Source organism: Diadema antillarum, unplaced genomic scaffold, assembly GCF_040938485.1.
Source record: "Diadema antillarum isolate AM-2024a unplaced genomic scaffold, OU_Dant_1.0 seq00000079_RagTag, whole genome shotgun sequence".
Lineage (NCBI taxonomy): Eukaryota > Metazoa > Echinodermata > Echinoidea > Diadematoida > Diadematidae > Diadema > Diadema antillarum.
The window spans coordinates 4,548,904-4,570,318 of NW_027271172.1; the positions used below are offsets into that span (position 1 = coordinate 4,548,904).

Sequence of the window (21,415 nt, forward strand, 5' to 3'; positions counted from 1 at the left end):
ATGGCCAGCTGAAAAATATATTGACTGTGCTGACCGATGTCCATCATGATTTGACATGAATTTATGGATTACACATACATGGTACATTGTGTGTACATGTACTTCCACAGGCACTTTTTATTCCGCACAAATTTAGTATTTTGTTGGTACACTGTACAAGAGATAAACGTGGTATAAGTCAACTTTTGTGGTTCCAAAGAATTTGACTTTGTCAAGGCTGACAACAGTTCTGTCTAAAATCCTTCTGTACAATGTCTCTGATCTTACTTTTATACAATTGTAGTTGTCGAATGACAGGTTGTAGTTCTACACATCATTAAAGATACAAAGCGTTCCTTACTAACTTAGAAATGATATGAAATGTTGTGAATCTGAGCATAGGAACTTGTCTCATACTTCGATGGTCTGAATTACAATAGTAGCTCTCACCACAGTTAATGGATATGTCATTTGTGTTGATGCACTGTTGTGTTACACAGGTTGTACAGATACACCCAGAAACCACAAACTTCCAGTTTGCAAGTTGATACTGAACAGTGCTGATTACTTGTGTAAAGTTTATTCAGTGATTGTCTAGTGTGTGATATTTGTTTACTTTAAAAGTAAATAGTAAAATAAGAGTATGCAGTCTTTCAATGCTGTATGCTTTCTCGTAAAAATATTGCCAAGGCTTTAGAACAATCAATGTTTATACACAATTATGTAACAAAATTTATAATGTGAATATTGGTTTGTCTTTCAATGTACTGTTGTCAAGAGGCAGGCTGTGTAAAATGTGAGACATACGGTTGTTGATATGTATAAAGAACCAAATCAAATCTAGGCATTGTGCAATATTTTGGATGAGACATTCTGTTAAAAAAAAAAATGGAAAGAGAAAGAGTTATTAAGAATTTTCATATATTTGTAACACAAAATGTTATAATGACTTACAAGTATACTTATTATCAAGTGTATGTATGTCGTTGTGTGTAAGGGGGGAGGGGAGTAGATTAGAAAATGCAAATTCCAAGCGCACTGTACAAGTGAAGACTTTGCATGTAGTGTACAGAGCCCGTCAAAAAAATGGAATCAATCACCAGTGAGCTGGTTATGTTAGATTACGGATGAGACAATTGATAGCAAAGCTTAATAACCAGGTGCTAGATTTGGGGGATGTGAATTATGCCAGAGTTAAAACTTGTAAAGTAATCTGGTTTCTTCCTTTAATTTCATCAGTTCTGCTAATATGATAAAGTCTGAAAAGATAAGGGAAAAAATATTCATTAGGTTTTTAGAACCATGAAGTGTAGACAAGCTGGATTCTTGGTAGCAGAAGAAATCGAATGTACAGAATTTATCTTGACAAAGGATTTTGACATCAAGTTGTAGATACATGTATGTGTATATAATCAATGGTATGACTTGGTTGTTTCAACCATAAAATGAATATCTACACATTATCTTTGAATATTACAACTTTGTTGTTACAAGATGAGATTTCTTTTTTTTTTTACACAAACTTTTCGCTCACTGACAAGTGCTTAAGATTTTGGACTCTTCTCATACTACATGTACTGTACATGTATTACTTCTCACCAAAGGAGATAAGGAGAATACTGTATTTCATAGAATACACAAGACACACACTATGCAATGTACGCAATCAAAATACAAAACTTTACAGTGTACCTGGTATACTGCATGAGCAAAAGCATTGATCACAAGTCGTTCAAAGTCACTTATGTAGATAACTCGAAGAGATGCCTTCTACTTATGTTACCTTGCAATCACTTTACTAGTCAATATCACCATGACCATTTTTTTTTTAAATGTAGCATTTGTTGATGTACTTCTGGACTAGTAAGTGTATATATGACATACATGACAACTGTAGACATACATTGTAAAATATGTATGTGTCGTACTTTGTTGAGTTTGTGAAACTTTAAGTGTCCATTTGTGAAATCAGCATTTTTTACTTGAAATAAGGTACAAGGCAGAGAGTTAGTGCAAAGATATTTACGACACAGCTTTTCCAGACCATGCATGTTCAAAATCATTCAGGATTTTTGAAATATGCATACTGTCGACATTCCAATGGTGGAAGGGAAGAATTTAAGTAAAGCTATTTCATGGGCAAAAACATCTTGATCTTTTGTATGTATTGCATTATGTGTACATCAAATCCTTTCATATCAAGCACCACATTGAGGACATGTATTTTTTCAACCTTTTTCTTAATACCCAAGGTCTTTCTTGAAGTAAAAAAATTCATTCCATCCATTGTATGCAATTTTTTTTGAAAGCTGCCAGGATTTTACGATTACAAAATGTGCGCATACGGTATCAATTTCATATCTGTGTGATATTAACATTTTGATGTGAATTGTTTGTACATTTTGCATGAGAAAAAATCTCTATTAAAGTATAGATTAACTACTTGTAAACATGTTTAGTGTTTTCGTTGTTGTCATTGTTCTGTTGGATTCCAATACAGCGCTGGTTTAGGAAAAGAAAAGGTCCGAATGACCATTATCCAACTACACACTCTAAACATACTCAGAGGCTGACTCCGAACTTTGTCTCACAAGAAAACAATGTATGCTTTGCAATGGCTCATGGCAGGCAACTCAGTAACATGCAAATGGACATTCAAACTATTTAACAAAGCCAAGTGAAAAGCACTAAGAAATACACGTAGATTGGAAGTCCTTGTTTATGTATACCATTCAATTGTTCCATTTTAATTGATCTAACTTTGGTAAAGTTTCCATATCATAACGGCAGCATGAGATACCACCAACATTAGATATCAATTTAAAAACTAAAATATTGTACAAGAACCAATTCTTAAACAAACTTATTTCATGAACCGGTACAATGCAGATGGATATTACTGACATCACTACATTTGGGCTAAAAAAATCCATTATTATCTCCTAGTATATTTCACTTTTGAGTCTCTGGATAATTTGGTATGTCTATAAAAAAAGAGAATTGTATTTAAAAAAAAAAATACATACACGTTGTATTACCCTTATAAAAATATATATTTTTCCATCTAGCAATCATCAAAAACCCAAGGATGTAGCACCTGATCCATCAAAAAGAAAGAAAAAAATCCTCAATAGAAATCAAGAATTCATGTGCCATTGTATCTTGACATGATTCAGAAAGAGCAATTTGATTAAAAATCTTATATTAAACAGCATTACCGTTTTTAATGGTGGACTACATTAGAATTTCCACTGGAGAAATATTGCTCTCATACCAACTGTCATCTCAAAATATGAAAGAGAAGAGAAGGGGAGGTCTGAAGAGGTAATTCATGTTGTAAAACATTAAAAAGATGCTTAGCATTACGCTCTCACCATTACATAGGGTAAAATTTTATGTTTCACATTTTTGTACTTTTTCCTTTTAGGAGTGTGTCACGTTTCATCTGCCTCCTGCTCCTGTTTTAACTTATTCCTGAGATGTTCGTTGATGGTTGCAAAAGGATTCGCCTTGAATGCGGAGTGTTTCATGACCTCCTGGAATCGGGCTGTCTCTTCCATCCTAAGCAGGAAGTGAAAATGCCGACATTTTAGTTCTCCGACTGTACTATCAATTCATGGAGGTCACATGGCCAAAACATGAAAAATTTCTGCATAATAGATTCTCACTGATACTAGACATTTTTTCTTTGCAACTTATCAAGTACTGACGTTACATTTTTGCCTGTAACCTTGCAGATTAAAACATACTACAGTTAGGGATCCCAGTGAAAGAAATGTACCTGTATGTAGATAATAAAGTCTTCAGAAGATTTTATAATTTTCATTTTTTGCTGGATTTTTTTTTCTTTAAAAAAAAAATACAAACTAGACGACTGAAATTAGACTTTTTGAACTTGTGCTTATTTAGGAAGAACCTATTCCAGTTGACATGACAGACTCTTTATTTCTATCAGAATAAAATGATGGTGCTGGCAGTGATGACTATGACAGCAGTAGTACCTGCATGGCCCTCTTTATATTTCTATTTTTTTAACACTTAACTTTCAAGAGCACAGCACTGCAAGTATAACAGGACGGGGAGAGAAAACAGACAAGGTGAAAAAAGGGAACACTAAATGAAATAAGCTACAGCTTTGAATCAAAGTGTACACTATAGAATTAAAAAAAAAATCACTGTTATTTTACAAATATTTAATGACTTACATGAGCTTTTGTTTGTCTTTTACTTTTGGCGTAGATCTTGGCTTCTTCTGAGGCTGGTTATCTCTGAAAAAGTAAACATGAACAGCATGATTTGGAAATCCTAACATAATACAGTATGTGTTTTATGTGCAAGTAGGATGGCTTTGAGGAGATCATAACTTTAATATACTGTATTTTCATGAATTTTGTTTTAATTTATTCAGCTTTGACTTCAACTTATCCAATTTGTTGCTCAAATTCTGGAACCTTTTAGAGGAGGTAGTCACGCTACCCCTCTCTTTCTCTCTCGCACAGACACAAACAAACACACATGATGGTCATCAACAAGTTTCTCTTGATATCACACCAAGGAACTAGCTTGCAAGATCGGATTTCGCATTTTACTCCTCAGTCTACCTTCCAGGTTACCATCTTGAAGCAACACCAATTCCACCCTCTTAGAAACACGTCTTTTTTTGCGATTTTACATATTGTCATTCCTCTTTACCTCTTGATTGCTTGGCAAGCCATGCTCACTTTCATTTCTCTCCACCCCCAACAGACTATAAAACATATAGATACAGACAGACACATCCCCACCCATGCACACATTCATACACTGTTCAGACGCATCAATTTTCTTGGGATATCACAGGAGGTACCTCCTAACTTGATCAGATGCATTTTCTAAATCTTCTTGTAAGTAAGCACAGTGAATTAAAGTATGAAAGAAAACTAATTCCATCCTTCATACAAAGACCATGCCTGTTTGTACGAAGCATCGTGTCTAATGCTTACTTTGACTGCACTCTCTGCTGGGCGTAGTCTGGCCCTATCCTCAGGATTTCCGACAGTTCTGGAAGAGCGTCTTGCAAAGGGTGCAAGTCCCCGACCACAGGCGCGCCAGCACGGCGCTTCGCGTCCTTCTCTCTTCGCTGGGCGGTCTTTATTGTGTCAATCTCTGCAGGGAGTAGATCAAAATTATCTCAGCAGGTCTCAAAAGCAAATTCCATCAAACACACACAAACATCTTCAAACAGAAACATACACAGGGCATACAGTTGCACAATCTCTCCATACCCATCTGACATAATGTACATGTACATGGATCATACAGCTCAGATATTTTAAATGACTCCGCAGAAGGAATGCACTTATATAACATAATACGCCCATTTAGCAACCATATACTGTATATGCTTGAAGTTGTAGATAGTACATAGACTTCAAAATGGCCTTTGAAATGGCTAGTTACATGCAATATTACTACATCTACAGAAAGCTAAACCACACCTAATACACAGAGAAATGTACAAATATATGCCCATATGATATCTAGACAGAGAGAGAGAGATACACATATAAAAACAGATCAGTATTTTTTTCTTAAAGGCATAATTTACCATTTGCACATGAAACAAAACCCCAGCATCAGTGCTTTAAAATAGTTCTAAAATGTGAGTTAGGGATAGAAACAACCACTGTAAAAATTTGAATCCATATAATCGATATTAAGGATTGTTAAATGCACAAAATGTGAACAATAGTTATAATAAGAATGCTTCCAGACTAAACCGTATACAGTTATGGTTTATTGAGAAAAATGCTGATGTCTCCTTAAATTTTAGGCTTTACTGTGAAAATTTTATATGGTATGATGTTTTGTGATACAACAGACCTACACATATGCATCAAATGTGATATCTTGAACATTTTTGAAATCACTGCTCCCAAAGGTAAACTGGACCTTTAACATTGAAACCTGTGCTATGAATAAGATGTACATCAAAAGATGCATAATACAACTGTGCCAAGAGAAAATTGGGATTCCTATCACTCACTTTCCAGCCATCTGTCGTGTCTCACTTTCCTCTTCTCTACTTTGGTCATCTGTTTGCCTGACTTTATACTCTTTTTGGAGACAAACGTCATACGATCCTCATCGTCATCATGCTGAGCAAAGTTCTGTCCGAGGGTGTGTGGCTCACAATGAGAATCACTGAAAAGTCCCTTGGTAGGAAACAACACAGCCGGTTGAAGCGACCCCTGCATTAAAATGAATGGAAGAAAAAAAAAAAGCTGAATGGCATTCATTGAAGTGTATACTGTTCATGGCTACCCTTTCAATGCTCAACAATATTCAATATTCTGTCATCTGCTTGTTGATGCATGCAAAAAACACTTTGCTTAATAATCTCACTAAGATTCAGTTTGTGCACAGTTTACAACACTAACAGGAAAAAATAACATTTCTTCACTCAAAACTCACCTCTATATCAACTAATTTATGCTCTAGTACTTCTGACTTGTCTTTCCTAGGGTGCGTTTATCAACAAAAAGTCATTTTGAAACACATTTACAGCTCAGACCTGCCCCACCCACTCCAACCACTGCCGACTTCACATCTCCGTTCCTTGGGTCAAACTGCGCAGTGACAAGGCCTGCCTCCCAATTGACTAATGACAGAGTTGATCATGTTGATATTAAAATGCAACAACTCGAGAAATGCAATTCAACGCGACAGGCATGTTTAGGCCATGGGGTGAGCTGGTTTTTTCGCTTGTTTCGTTCCGACAACTGCGGCACTAAAATTTCTCCACAGCTACGTGTAAACAAATAACCAAAAAGGCTACAGGAAAAAGTTCGACACAAACCCTCCTGTAGTATTTTGGTAATTTAGGGGGAAACAGTGAACTTTTTTGTCACTGAGGAGCTGAATATGTACACTTTGCCGTGTACGATATTCATTCGCGAACGATCATGTGATGTATGTTATCCAATCCGAATCGAGAATTATCGTTTACGAGTCAAAATGGCCGCCCCCTGTGAGCCTGTCGACGCGTCTACGTCGTCTGCTCTGCCGAAACTTTTAAGATGCGTTATTATGCATGTAACATCGATGAAGTTTGAAAATTTCACGGCCATGACAAACCTAAGATAGACGAAACCTATTTTGTGTGCCAAAGAGTGGATCAAATTGAGTGGGGGAGACCGTGAAATCGCAGACCAGAACGAAGTGATTCAGCTGCTCGGGGGACTGACTGCAACCTACGTAGGATAATTTACAGGTTAGTTTACGTGCGTACAGTCGTAGCAGTCGACACTGCAGTGCAGTCTCTCTCATGTTATATGCGTAATGTTAATGACCATGATGACTACAAGTACAACGTTAGCTATGTTATGAACGTTGCTTGTGTATGTTATAATGGGCGCTAATGCAGTAGCTTAGCCATTAGCATGTCTGTTACATTTTAGATAAATTATCTTGAATTTCACCTTGGCATGGCATAGCGCCGTTATAATGTAGCCTAGATGTAATTTTACATGTTGTTCTATGTACAGCCCAGGTTAGGTTGATGTGGCTGATCGGTGATATATTGTTTTGTAAAAATCTTGACACACAGGACTGGATTGAAAAAGGTCTAAACTGCATGTAAATTTATATTTTCATAATCATGGCCATGGAGTATTAATATTAAAAATCCATCCTGTTTCTCTCACCCCGAAATTGGCGAATCCCCCCTCAAAACACACATTTAGCATCTCATTACAGTAACTTATTAATATTTGATATAAATAGGTCTAAAAAACCAACAATGACAAGAACATAATTTCAACAATTAAACTCCCTAAAACATATGATTACCATTATGTTGTGCCAAACTATAAAGCAGTGGGTGGTGGCGATAGTGAAAGGCCAAGGATTACTAGTATTAATGATGATAAGGCAGTTGTATTCATAATTATGATAATTGATATTGCATGTGATCAGGTGCTGAAAGCTGTAGATGTAATTTAAAATCAGTAATTGGACTGCAAGTACAAGTTGAAGTAGTTGATGATGACAATGATCATGAGGTGTTAATGATTACCTGGCATAGTACTAGGGCCTATTGGTAATTACAAGATTCAAATATTGGCAGTCAATAGTCTACCGTACATTTAATGATATATTGAGTGTAATGTTCAACCCCTCCCTCTAGCGTTTAGCCTTTTTTTCCCCCTAACAAAATCCAACGGCTAATCATTGCTGTTCATTTCTCCATTTTATTGAATAGGATTCCATGAAACGTGCTACAAGAGGTTTATAGATAGCAAACGCCTGAATCTCGCTAGGAAACGAAAGCTGAAGGAGGAGCCTGGTCCCTCAGCAGGAGCATCTGTTTCCTCCCCTAAGACGCTCACATCAAGATCAAGATTTTCTTCTGGAAGCTCTTCAGGTTCTGCTGTGTTGCCTGTAAAATGCATCATTTGCAACAGAGTCAACCTGCTCATTACTTGCCAAGGGAAATAGGTTATTATGATTGATATTGAAGCATGAAAACATTGTCATGTTACTATAAGTTGTCCTTGATATAATGGAGCAATATATATACACCACTGAAACATTCACACACATACACAAAGAACTTCAGTGCAAAGTTCAGAAACAACAGAATGTACTGTATATGCACCAGTGCTTTGGTCAATGTGATTGATATTCAAGAATTGACATCTTACCAAAGTTGTGCATGATAAAATGTCTTTGTAATACAGATTGCTTCCTGTATTTTGAATGCCAATGTTTATGCAACATGTTTTGACTCCTTGCCTCAGTATGTGATTGTTCGCCCTTCAGCAAACATTTCTGCCCACTATGATGATTTGATTAGGGTTGAATTCTAAGAACAAAGATGTTTTCCTAAGTGTGGTTTTTTTCATAAAACTGAATGACTACAATTAAAATTTGTTTCTCCCACTCTGGGAAAAAGAATATGTAAATATTATTAATACTGAAACAGAATGTTCATGTAGAAAGGTCAGTACAATGTAGGTGTGAGTACAAAATCAGTTTGCTAAAACTAATACACACCAGCCAAATGAAAATTGTGCATAAGTTTAGTCAGGTTTGCACAGATCCTCTGATATTGGAAGTTAATTGCAATGTTATCATAATTTTTAATGCCAAACCTGTTTTATTCTCTCCAAGATTTTCAGGTACACATTGCCTCCAATACAGAATCCAACAGTTTTCACTCATGAATGGGTAAACTATAATTTTGCCTTTATTTTATATATTGGCATTTTTCAAAACTTTTACACCCTTTCAAGGATATTTGGACCATGGAATGTTCCAGGAAATTTATTAAAACTAGAAAATTTGACTGATTATCATTTTGAGCTATCTTACATGAAAGGAGGTAGTGTCCCACCATGCTGTAACCTAATGATAGCAATGAAAACTTCAAGAAATTTTATGAAGATTAAATTTTCTAAAGTACTGTATGATATTTCATGAACAACGTGATTGCTATGTGATCTAAGTATATTAAAGCTTCTTAAGAAGAAGAAGAAGAAAAGAAAAACATGTTTACTGATAAACAATATGATCTGTTTAATAGTAATGTCTCATGTGTGTAAATGAGTTTGTATGTGTGCGTGTGAGTGTATATAATATGTCAGCGTTTTTATGCACCTGTGTATGTGTAATGCACTGATCAATACATGTATTATATCATTGTGTGTGTTCATGTTTATGATCATCTTTTTTATGATGCTGATGTGATAAATGGCCAAGGCATGTAGAATAATATTTTAATACACTTGGGTATATTGAATCTTCATAACTATGTGTGTGCGTATGTGTGTGTGCATGTGAGGGTGTGTGTGTGTGTGTGTGTACAAGAAGATTCTCCCACATGCACGCGGACACACACACAAACAAACGCACTGAATTTTTTCCTTTTTTTTTGCCTTGAATGATTAGTCATTTGATTAATAACATGTCTTTGAACAGAATATAAGGCATTTGCCTTGACCTCTGACGGTCAGTCAGTGCTCTCTCTCTTATGGTCTCGAACCACTTTGCTCTTGTCTTCCTTTGCATAGCCAGCATCAGGAAAAGCTGAAACATGAGATATAATGCAACTATTAAACCAAAACTTCACTTTTTTCTAGGTATATGGCTAAAAGCAGTGCTTTACAAATGTGTATATGTATTTCAGCTTAGAAACACCATGGGAACTATACTGCGGCTAGCAGCCCCATACGCATAACTGCGGCCAGCAGCCCCATACGCATAGCGTCATGGGGCTGTGAACTGTAGCATACAGGATCATGACGGAAGTTTTATCGCGGACAAATATCAACTTAAAATCGGGAAAAAATCTTCAATTTGAAGACTTATTAATAAATTTGAAGTATTGATAACAGAGTTCGTGCAAGGGTTGCTTCTGCAAATAGTTCCTTTCTGTTCAAATTGATGACTAAATGTGACTCGGTCGAGAGGAAACTGGGAGAACTACACTGAATTGACGGCCAGCGCATGCACACACAGACAGCTTAATATCCTGTCAATGGATTCGAAATTTGTGCGCAGTGATGTGTGCGCCTGCGCTGACCGTCAATTCAGCGTAGTTCTCCCAGTTTCCTCTCGACCGAGTCACATTTAGTCATCAATTTGAACAGAAAGGAACTATTTGCAGAAGCAAACCTTGCACGAACTCTGTTATCAATACTTCAGATTTATCAATAAGTCTTCAAATTGAAGATTTTTTCCCGATTTTAAGTTGATATTTGTCCGCGATAAAACTTCCGTCATGATCCTGTATGCTACAGTTCACAGCCCCATTACGATATGTGTATTGGGCTGCTGGTCGCAGTTTATAAAATATGGATTTTCGCAAAAACTACAGGATATTTCGAGGAGAACTTTTTACAGTATATTTAGGATGTACAAAACATCACATTTCCGCATTCAGAAAGTAGTGCCAGTGTTGCTGGAACGAAACCCATTTTCTAAGCCTCTTTTTCAGCTTCACCCCATGGCCTAGTTCTGATAGCTACTTGGTCAAGTGGGTATTGAAAAATGTTTCAAACATGGAAAAGTTGATAAATGCGCAGCCTTAGAACAATACTAGTAGACTGCACTCCTACTAAAACTAGATGTAGATCTAGGCCTACAGCTAGTAGAACTAAAGACACGTTAAGTGTTATTCATACCAGCTCTGCTCTTCAATTAATGAAATCTGGTCACTCACTTTTAAGTCCAACAGTACACAGGAGGAGCAACCGGGACTGCTTTACTTTTACCTGGCATGGGGTTTTCTCTTTTTCTGCCTACTGACTGCCTTATACAGAATGAAAATGAAATGAAATGATTGTGAAAATCGTGCATGTACTGACACACATTCAAAGAAAACAAATATTTGTAGACTATGCAGCATTCAGGACTAGCATCATGCCATGCCCATGAAATGGGCATGGGCCATGCCATAGCATAACCCTAACTACACGCAGCCGCTGTCGCGAAGCTTATGTGCGCCACAGCGGTCTGGTCAGACTAAGCATAACCCATGCCATGGCCATGGGCATGGCCATCCGCTGCGCGCTGGCGCTGCCTAGATGCATAAAACGTCCTCGCTTTGATCCAATGTATTGCTGACTTACCGTATCCATACTGTCCGCATGATGATGTCCAGTGGCGTTTTCCTCAGTTCTCACAGCCGGCGGGTGAAGTTTCTTTCTCTGTCGCTTTATTTTACCCATAATGAACTTTAACAGATTTTATACCAGCGATGTCCCACTCGCGAGCATGCACGCACTTGTTCCGAGTCTATGTGATTCACTAAATAATTCACTACCAGTACACACACGTGTAGGTGTGTAATGTGTAGAGTGAATGGATGCCGTTTGTAAACACACATGCCTCCCACTTGTTTTGCTGCAAATTGTCAAAAGATGGCGCTCTTCTACTGCGAGAAATTCGAGCTTGCTTCTTTACTGTCTGACTGTGTGATGATGCTACCGAAGACAGAACACCCCTGTGCAATCTCTTTTGTGTCTATACTCATGTGTTACTTTACTTTGCTTTACTTTACTTTATCTTACTTTTCTTCACTTTAATTTGCTTTACTTTACTTTATCTTTCTTTACTTTACTTTACTTTACTTGGTTTTCCTCTGCTTTCCTTTAATTTACTTACTTTACTTTAATTCCACCAGGGAGATGAGAGAAAAACATCACCTCCCTGATTCCATGATGATATAGGAAAATGCCTGTCCATTGATTGATCAAAACTTGTGTTTGTATACGTAGGCCTGTATAAATCATATTTAACACATTATCTGTTGGTAGAGCATCTGCAGGTAAAACAGCATCATTGCAGGTTTATAATGGACCTAGTAATCTACTGCTTAATTGAAATTTTTTAGCAGAATATGAAGAGTTTGTCCGCAAAAACTGGTAAGTCTATTTTTGAAGATTTTGAAGTTTGGTCTCTGTCATGAAATACAAAATAATACCTTTTAAATGATATATTGGTCACTATAATCCATAAAGGTACATTTTCGAAGTTATGGGCCAAAGAAGCAAAAAAAATTTCTTATTATTCTCTTTATTTTTCTTGACCTTTAATTGCAAATATCTCCATTTGGCAAATATGGACTTATCACGGTTTTTGCTAACAAACTCTTCATATGCTCGTAAAATATTTGAATCACACGAATACCCATTTCTCAAACGAGTTGTACACTTTTTTTCAACATGGTATGATAATGTATGAAAAAGAAATAGATCACCACGTATGAAATTCCACGATAATATTAAGTCCTGCTAGCGCCTTTTTTTTTCCGTGATCAAGCGAGAGATTATCTCATGATTATTCATTATGCGCAGCCGCAAATGCACAGATTCATAAACATACTTGCAATTCGAAAACTTCCACTAACCAACATCTTGAGGAGATGATTTGATCCATGCTATGGAATGATATTAACTCATTTCTAAATGTAGTTTAAACATTTTTTTTTTTTTTTTTTTGTGCAAAAGACACACACCATGAGACTAGAGGTACATGTGTACATTTTTTATGTCACACACACGGTTCACACTGGTAGTACGGGTACCGGTACTTCGACTCCCTTTTACGGAATTGGGATTGCATCAAATTGTAAGAACTAGAATCAAGAACTAGAATAGATCAGGGAGGTGGGACCTCTCACCTCCCTGAATAGATAGACCCAGTCTGTTTACCACCGTTGTTTCTGACTCAGTATCCGTTACATATTATTTTATGCACCTGCTCTAACCCCTACGGATACGGCAATCTCATGTGGAATGACCAATCACAGTGCACGATAAGAAAATAGCTTCCGCCCTGAAGTATTCGACCAATGAGGTCTCTCCTTACATCTTGCAATTGACGATATCATAGGGTTCAAAATGGCGGAATACATTGCGCTACTGCAGTATTGCGCTTTTACCCCAGCCAGTGTTTTGAAGAGATAGACAGTAACTCACTCTGTGGAATGCTCAAATTTTTAATGTGTGATTAGTATTTCATCTTTGCATTGCTACCAAGAGTCAACGCGATGGTTATTCAAGAACCTGTTCAGGTATGTACAACAGTAGATCTTAAATCCATGGACCAATCGTAATATTTTCAGTCGAACGCGAACAGAGCAGTGCAGTGCAGAGGCACCGGATAATACCCGTGTGCCACATCTATGCTATAGATGCACAGTGAATGGCCGTAACGTACGGTATGGGTAGCGTAGTAGCCCGGTAACTCCCGGTAGGTAGCGAAATATATCAGTGGGTAGGGCTCAGGACAGTGAAAGAAAAGTTTCTCTATCTAAGCTATGACTCAATCATGGCAATGATGAGAAGTTGGTCGAGAAGATAGTAAATTTTAACTCGGCAATGCTGAAGAATAGAGCTCGAGCCTCTCGTCGTCTGAGCCTAAGGGATTCTAGCATTAAATTTACATTGGAATGATAGGGGTCGTAGGAGGAATAAGTTGTTGAATGTTGGGTAAAGTTGATGTCATTGACATTGTTGATGCCAATGTCAAATGACCAATGTCAATGATGGAGTGAATTTAACCAGCCAAGACTTGAGGCCTGATTTGTTCAAAAGATGTAGAGAATAGAGATGGTGCGGTGTTCTGTGACTTGAATAAATGTTCTTGAACAGTCCGGGAAACCCGCTCATGAGGACCGCCCCCGCGTACGAGGATGGTCCCTCCTCATGAGGACCTCCCCCCGCCTCATGAGGCCCCCCATTCACTTCTTATTCATCTCACATCTGACGTATAAATTGTCGCTGATGTCGCAACTTTGCACAGTGATTTTTTGTTACACACACATGTCCACTATCCATGATGAAAAGAAGAAAAAATCCTGTCTGTTTTTTTTTTTTTTAATTGAGTTTTAATCACCCGATGCAGAGCGCCCATCAAAACACGGGCGCCAGCGCGTTCGCACAATGCAAGACTGCCGCACCTAGCGGCCTGATCCGACTAAATATTTTCGATGCTTTTTTCTGCGGCTCTCACCTCTCCGCGCACGAATCAGCCTCGTGAAGCTGAAGTCTGACATCTTTTTACACAAATTCGTAACGAGAAAAATTAAATCAGTACTAACCTGATCTTGTCCATATATTCCAAATTACTATTCCACACTGATAGAGTAGGTGGGTAGATGACATACTCCAGTTTGTTAGCAAAATAATCACTTTGTAGGTATGACGAGTTCACTTTCTTCGTCAATTCCGCCCACGATTCCGCCGTTTGGGCGCTTTTTCTGGAATCATCCCGCGACGCGACGTACGTCGCATCACATCACGCATCCAGCACATACTAAGTACCAGACTGGTATGTGCTGGATGCGTGATGTGATGCGACGTACGTCGCGTCGCGGGATGATTCCAGAGAAAGCGCCCAAACGGTACGCAAGCGGGCGGCGGAATCGTGGGCGGAATTGACGAAGAAAGTGAACTCGTCATACCTACAAAGTGATTATTTTGCTAACAAACTGGAGTATGTCATCTACCCACCTACTCTATCAGTGTGGAATAGTAATTTGGAATGTATGGACAAGATCAGGTTAGTACTGATTTAATTTTTCTCGTTACGAATTTGTGTAAAAAGATGTCAGACTTCAGCTTCACGAGGCTAATTCGTGCGCGGAGAGGTGAGAGCCGCAGAAAAAAGCATCGAAAATATTTAGTCGGATCAGGCCGCTGGGTGCGGCAGTCTTGCATTGTGCGAACGCGCTGGCGCCCTTGTTTTGATGGGCGCTCTGCATCGGGTGATTAAAACTCGATTTAAAAAAAAAAAAACAGACAGGATTTTTTCTTCTTTTCATCATGGATAGTGGACATGTGTGTGTAACAAAAAATCACCGTGCAAAGTTGCGACAATTTATACGTCAGATGTGAGATGAATAAGAAGTGAATGGGGGGCCTCATGAGGCGTTCCCCGGGGGGCCTCATGAGGCGGGGGGAGGTCCTCATGAGGAGGGCCCATCCTCGTACGCGGGGGCGGTCCTCATGAGCGGGTTTCCCGGACTGTTGAAGGAGGACGGTTGCAGTTGTAGAAATGTAGTGATTTTCCAGACATCCAGCCAACATGGCCAAGCAGCAGTGATCATTATGACAATAGCAATATCATACATTATCAACAATACAAATACCAGCAAGAATAGTGAGAACAGAGGCAGACAAACGTGAATGTCTGGGTGCATTTGACTTCAAATTTTACACAATTTCCTAACTACACGCAGCCACTGTCGTGAAGCGACAGCGGCTGCACGTCTATTCCTTCGCAGACATTGTTTTTTTTCAGCGGTGGGTGTACACTGTACGTTTCCTTCATGAATATCTTTATTAATCGTGGAAAACTAAAATATAAGGAATCACCGTAATCTATGATAATCATTCAATAATCGGTATGCGATTTTTTGTTTACATCTAAAACTCACCGAAATCCGTGGCTAAAGTCAGGTCTGTAAACGTCTCTATTGCTTCACTCCTCATCTGCGTGTTATTTGAATGGCATTCACTCTCGTATACTACAATGTAGGTAGTCGGGGCGGAAGTGATGAGCTAGTCGGGCGACCTATAAAAAGGTCAAATCATTACGCGCAGATACGAGTGCTGTAGCTTTACGTACGTAACGCCTAAAATGCACGGGCACACGGGCGTACGTAAAACGCAACCACTTCAGGTTGCGCATGCATGGTAGATTGTTGATTTTGTGAAGCTCTCGAAGGAAAAGATGCTACCGCACAATCTACTCCAAAAAATCCAACAGTAAGGTCTGGATACCAACAAAACGCCGAATTCAACTCAACCATCAGGAAAATATGCCGTAGGTAAGTAGTAAAAATGATCTTACTCTTAAAATCAAACAAAATAAAAGGCATTTTATGTGATTTTGCCGTCAATAGTGACGGTCGTTTAGAACGTTTGAACACTAATACATGTCAGACCGCTGTGCTTCACACAGCGGTCTGGTCAGGCTAACAATTTCCATGGCTCCATGACTGACAGACACCATCCATGACCATGTCCATGCAATTTTCGTTAACCCCACCCACCAGCACCGTTGCGTTGCGGCGTTGTGTTACTGCAATGTAATGTTTACTCAGTAAATTCATGACAGTGGGAATCCACAGATTAAGCAAGGGACAGGGCAGCAACACACACACAGTTCTGGCCGCCAGTCAATGCAGTTTTGAAAGAATGTAGACCTCTATCTAACAGATATATTACTTTACACTACAGTTACAGGGTAGAATCTATCAACAAGTGGGAAAGAACAGCTGAACCAAGGCCACCAATTGCATCAAACATGCACAAAATATTAGTCATCAAACGTCAAATTCTACAATGTTCATGCAGATTCGAACAACAGCACAATTCATGGCATGGGAAATGCCTATTTTTTTTATCATCAAAATTCAGTGTCGTTGCTTTGTAATTGACAATATTCAAAATAAATTCACATTTAAGAAGCTACAACTACTGTATATTTTAGTTGCAGATGAAATACTACACAACTTTTAACAAGAGTACAATTGTAAATATGCATTTAATTTTTGGCTATGTACTTGGTACTTTATTGAAATCAATATTCCTGTTGTATGTGACAATGTACTGTATTATGATATTCACCTTAGGAAAAGATCCGATATGTTGTTATACAAATCTACAATGTACATTGTACAATGTTTATTGATTGTGAAAAAATATATTGTTATTGTACAAATTTGATGCAGTTTATCCCCCCCCCCCCATTCAATTAAATTTCTTAATTTGCTTGGATACGTGTAGAGCTGCATTCATAAGCTCCCAGTTTTAACCTCACAACGGCTGTTTTTGATATTTTGTATTTTTAGGTTACAGACTAAAAACTGGTACATAATGTCTTCAGCTTCAGCTCTCTGTGGTGTCCCTACAGACTTCCAATACAATTTTAGCCATAAACAATTAAATTACTGAAATACACTGTAACATGTACATTGCCAAGTGTACACGTTGTATATAATGTAAAAATAGCTTCCTTTTTTTTTAAAATGTTCAGCAATGATTGTCAGGGTATGCTGGCTGCTGTAATGCGCCTGGACTGTTTTCCTTGTTGGGCTTTGCAAACTGTAGTCTTATAATGTTAGTTATTGCGTGGTTGTCATTTTTTTTTATTCCTCTCTTGCTCTCTCTCTCTCTTTCTCTGTCCCTCTCTAGTCACTCCGACTGAGAGAATGAAGGAGAAAACAAAAAATAAATAGCATTCATTAGCAACCTACCAAGGGAAAATTGCTATCCTGACAAAGCAGCACAGTGGCTAGTGGCTGGCCAATTTCAGTAGATGATGCATGTACAATGTATGCTGCAATTTTACATACAGTTTAGATGTTCAGTACATACATTGTACATTCATATTAAAAACAAAAGAAAAGAAGTCTGGATGGTAGAGTATAAACACTACGTGTTAGGGATGCAATGTACAGTACATTGTATGCTGCATTCTTCCATCAAAATGATATTGCTTACAAATTTGTATTTAAACAAAGGCAGCTACAATGTAGCCCTAGTCAGCCATTGCAACTGTGTGACATATTAAATGATCAAATGTTGAACGCTCCATTTTTGTCAATGTTACATCCGTCAGTACACTGGTTACTGAGCGTCAGGGAATAATTTTCCTGGTATCGCATCGCAATTCGCTATGCATTTTTATACTACTGCTACACAAACTAACTTTTGTGTAGCAGTTTTCTTCCATAGAAGTGTACAGAATACCATTTAAAATATTATTCATCAGCTGAAATTGCTAATCAAATTTGAGTTGGAAAATTATTCCCTGGAGCGTAATGATTAAAATCTTCAATGTGCCATTAGGTATCAAGTGTAGGATCAATAGATCATAGACAGAATATATGGCCTACAATTGTAGGTGAATTTGATCAGACATTTCACATGAAACTTAATGTCTAGTGATACCATTCGGATGTAAGGCAGATGTACAGTTGATCAACTTTCAGTCAGACATGTTAACCTGTTGAGGATGACCTGATTTTGCGAGGACGTGCATTTCCCATAGACACCTGCCTGAGTATACGTGGGAATAGTCTTCAATGGGTTAATGTACAAAATTGTATGTTGTTTGTTTGTTTTTATACAGCAAAGGTCATTGTAACATTCCTGCACTGTATGCCAATGTGTTTAAAATTCAGCAACAAGACAACAAGTAGTACCGGTAGATGGAGAAAATAAGGAGTTACTGTATACAGTGTACAAACATGTACATGTACTGTACAGATACAGAGAGGCTCAATTTTGATAAACAGCAGCAGAGATTTCATTGGAATGAGACAAATCATTTGGAGACAGCACTTGGTGTTAATCACAATTGGGTCAAAGGTACTGTTTACCTTTGGGAACAGTAATTTTAAGAATGTACGAGTTCTCACATTTGATGCATAATGTGTAGGTCAGTTGTATCACAAAACATCCTGCCATATGAAAATTTTGCAATAAAGCCTAAAATATAAGGGGATATCACTATTTTTCTCATCAAACCATAACTGTAGATGGTTAGTCTAGAGACAATCTTATTATAGCTATTGTTCACAGTTTGTATATTTAACAATACTTAAGATTGATTATACTGATTAACTTTTTTACACTGGTTGTGTCTATCCCTAACTCACATTTTAAAACTATTTTGAAGCGCTAAAGCTGGGTTTTTGTTTCATCTGCAAATGGTAAATTATGCCTTTAATCACAATCAGGTTAGATGTGGCAGTGATGTCATCACCTTAATCCTGTCAGTAGTGTAAACCATTGTATGAAAGAATTTTGCATTTTTCTAGGAAGGCAATACTCAAAACATTAAAGCAGTAACACCTTACACTTGCAAATATGGTCAGAAACAGAAGAAACACACTAATGAATGAAGGTTTAAATTATGTTGTGCAAAGTATATCCTACAATTGCAATTTTAAGTTTGTCACCTTGAATGAAGTCTGATTGCAATAGTGTAATAAGTAGAATGTCAAAGACCTGGGAAGAAGATGAAGGTACCTGTAGTGAAAGTTTGATGGTTTACTTTTCTTTCTTTTTTTTTCTTTCAGGCTGCCATCTGGCAGAGTTTAAACCACTATGCTTACCAGGATGCTATATTTCTTGCTGAGAGACTGTATGCAGAAGGTAAGAGCGCAGTACTTCCACCACATTTACACTACATCAACTCTCAATCTGTAATGCCTCTAATCAATTTTTATTTTTATTTTTTACTGTCTCTTTATGCTCCCTGGTCAAATATCAGTGATACACATTTGAGCCACACTACTGCAGACATCATATGAATTTTCTCTTTGCTCTAGTTGCATTCCCCGTCGTAGAATGAGCAAAAGTCTTACATTTCGTCCTTTCCAAGATTCTAGCAGAAACACAGCATTTAGATTTGTGCCAAATGATTATTTTCTTTGAATGTTCACTTTAAGGGTAACATCTCTTCTGTTATAATTGCCTGTCATAAAACTCTTCCTGGTCACTGTTTCCATGCCAAGGAATAAATCTTATCTGATGTAATTTCCTAAAGACTTCGCTGCCCATACAGCAGAGGAAGAAGTCCTCTGAACTTCTAGTATGTTGATTGCATTGCACAAGATATTGTGTATGAATCAGTTGACATGCAAACACTGATGATTGACAGAGATATTTGGCAAGGCATTGTGTACTCGATCTCGGATGCATCCTGTAAGTAAGAGTGGTAGTAAAGGTAGCATTATTCCCCCTGCCTTTTGAAGTCTGAAGCAAGTAGAGAGCTATATCTCTCCTTTGTTTGGCTGTAAAAATGAAAATGCTGTGGTATGTGTATCAGTTCTCTTCCATATTGCATTATCATTGCACAACTGTAATATACATTGTACTTATCACAAATTGTGAAGTAGCGTTCTTATCATTGAAATGACCAAAACTGCAAAAATTGATACATTTTGAATAGATTCTTTGATTTTCCTCAAACTTCACTGATATACATGCTGTAGAATTATTTGTCTAATATGTCTGCATTCACTGAATTCACGATCTGAGGTGACTTTCTCTTTAAATGCTTCATTATGATTTCACGCACACGTTTTCCAATTCCCTTTGCATCGGGAGTGGTGAGTCAAAAGTGACTAATGACATGAGTTGGTTATCTGGTGCTGTGAGCCTGCCGGGCCAGGTCTGTTTTAGCAGCATGCCAATCATTAGAGACAGGAGGTGAACCTTTTTATGTTCCTCCATTGAATTCTGTGGTTTTCCTCAGTTGGAAATGGAGTTTTGGTGAGGAAGCTATTATGGTTCGAGATTTTGTCGTATACTTCATGCCATCAGAGTGTAAAGTTGAACATGGAAACTAGCTCAAGCATCAGTAGGTTAGGGTCAGCTTCTCTCATTAGAAATCATGCCATGGGAAATATTTATTTTTGGACATAATTTGTTCGTACTCTTCTTTTCTGGCAAAAAAGAGGGGCAAATCTTGACATGTTGAAAATTCACTATTTGCTTGCGTCTACATGAACGTTCATTCATCTTGCTTGTTAATTGTGATTTGTATCACTTTAGTACTGAGACACTCCCAACAATTACACAGTATGAAATGAAATGATTGACAGATTCTTAGAGAGAATCTGTTCCCATAGTATTGAAATACATATAATATTCTCAATAACTCTTTATCAAAGAGAAAACCTGAAAATATGAAATGCTGTGTTTTGAAACTTGTTCTTGTGTGTTGTCTATTGCACATAATCTTGTCAGAAATATGCAAAACCTTAAGACATGTCTTGGGGTCATGTTCGTATTCATGCTATGGACAGGAAGTCGCTATATTATGGAAATGCAAGCTTTTGCTGAAATGCCCCCCCCCTTATTCATGCTCCGTGTCTGTGCCTGCTACCAGTGTTGACACTTGTGTTGTGGTTTGGCTTGTGTGTGTCCCA

General features: G+C 37.8%; 2 protein-coding genes across 2 annotated transcripts in view; one reads left to right on the forward strand and one right to left on the reverse strand.

Annotated features, from left to right (window-relative positions):
• Nucleotides 1–3,136: 3,136 nt before the first annotated feature.
• Nucleotides 3,137–11,722, reverse strand: LOC139726160 (ribosome biogenesis protein SLX9 homolog). The gene is made up of 5 exons (XM_071637238.1): nucleotides 11,592–11,722; nucleotides 6,005–6,209; nucleotides 4,962–5,124; nucleotides 4,185–4,247; nucleotides 3,137–3,540 (listed from the first exon to the last, which is right to left on the reverse strand). Exons 1-5 carry the CDS (start codon nucleotides 11,688–11,690, stop codon nucleotides 3,414–3,416), a joined length of 657 nt encoding a protein of 218 aa, XP_071493339.1. The 5' UTR covers nucleotides 11,691–11,722; the 3' UTR covers nucleotides 3,137–3,413.
• Nucleotides 11,723–13,405: 1,683 nt separating this feature from the next.
• The window catches only part of LOC139726177 (cell division cycle protein 27 homolog), a 44,920-nt gene continuing 36,910 nt past the window's right edge, over nucleotides 13,406–21,415 (forward strand). The window contains exons 1-2 of the mRNA XM_071637254.1: nucleotides 13,406–13,537; nucleotides 19,559–19,634. Of these exons, the coding sequence (XP_071493355.1) occupies nucleotides 13,514–13,537; nucleotides 19,559–19,634 (100 nt within the window). The 5' untranslated portion in view covers nucleotides 13,406–13,513. The remainder of the gene's footprint in view (nucleotides 13,538–19,558; nucleotides 19,635–21,415) is intronic.

Bases quoted from the DNA above. Each gene is read 5' to 3' on its own strand.
- LOC139726160 (XM_071637238.1), bottom strand. From the start codon at position 11,690: ATGGGTAAAATAAAGCGACAGAGAAAGAAACTTCACCCGCCGGCTGTG. The intron at 4,248-4,961 runs GTAAGCATTAGA...TTACTTTTTCAG, and splicing joins CAGCAGAGAGTGCAGTCAAA to AGATAACCAGCCTCAGAAGA. The intron at 3,541-4,184 runs GTAAGTCATTAA...CTTCCTGCTTAG, and splicing joins AAAGACAAACAAAAGCTCAT to GATGGAAGAGACAGCCCGAT.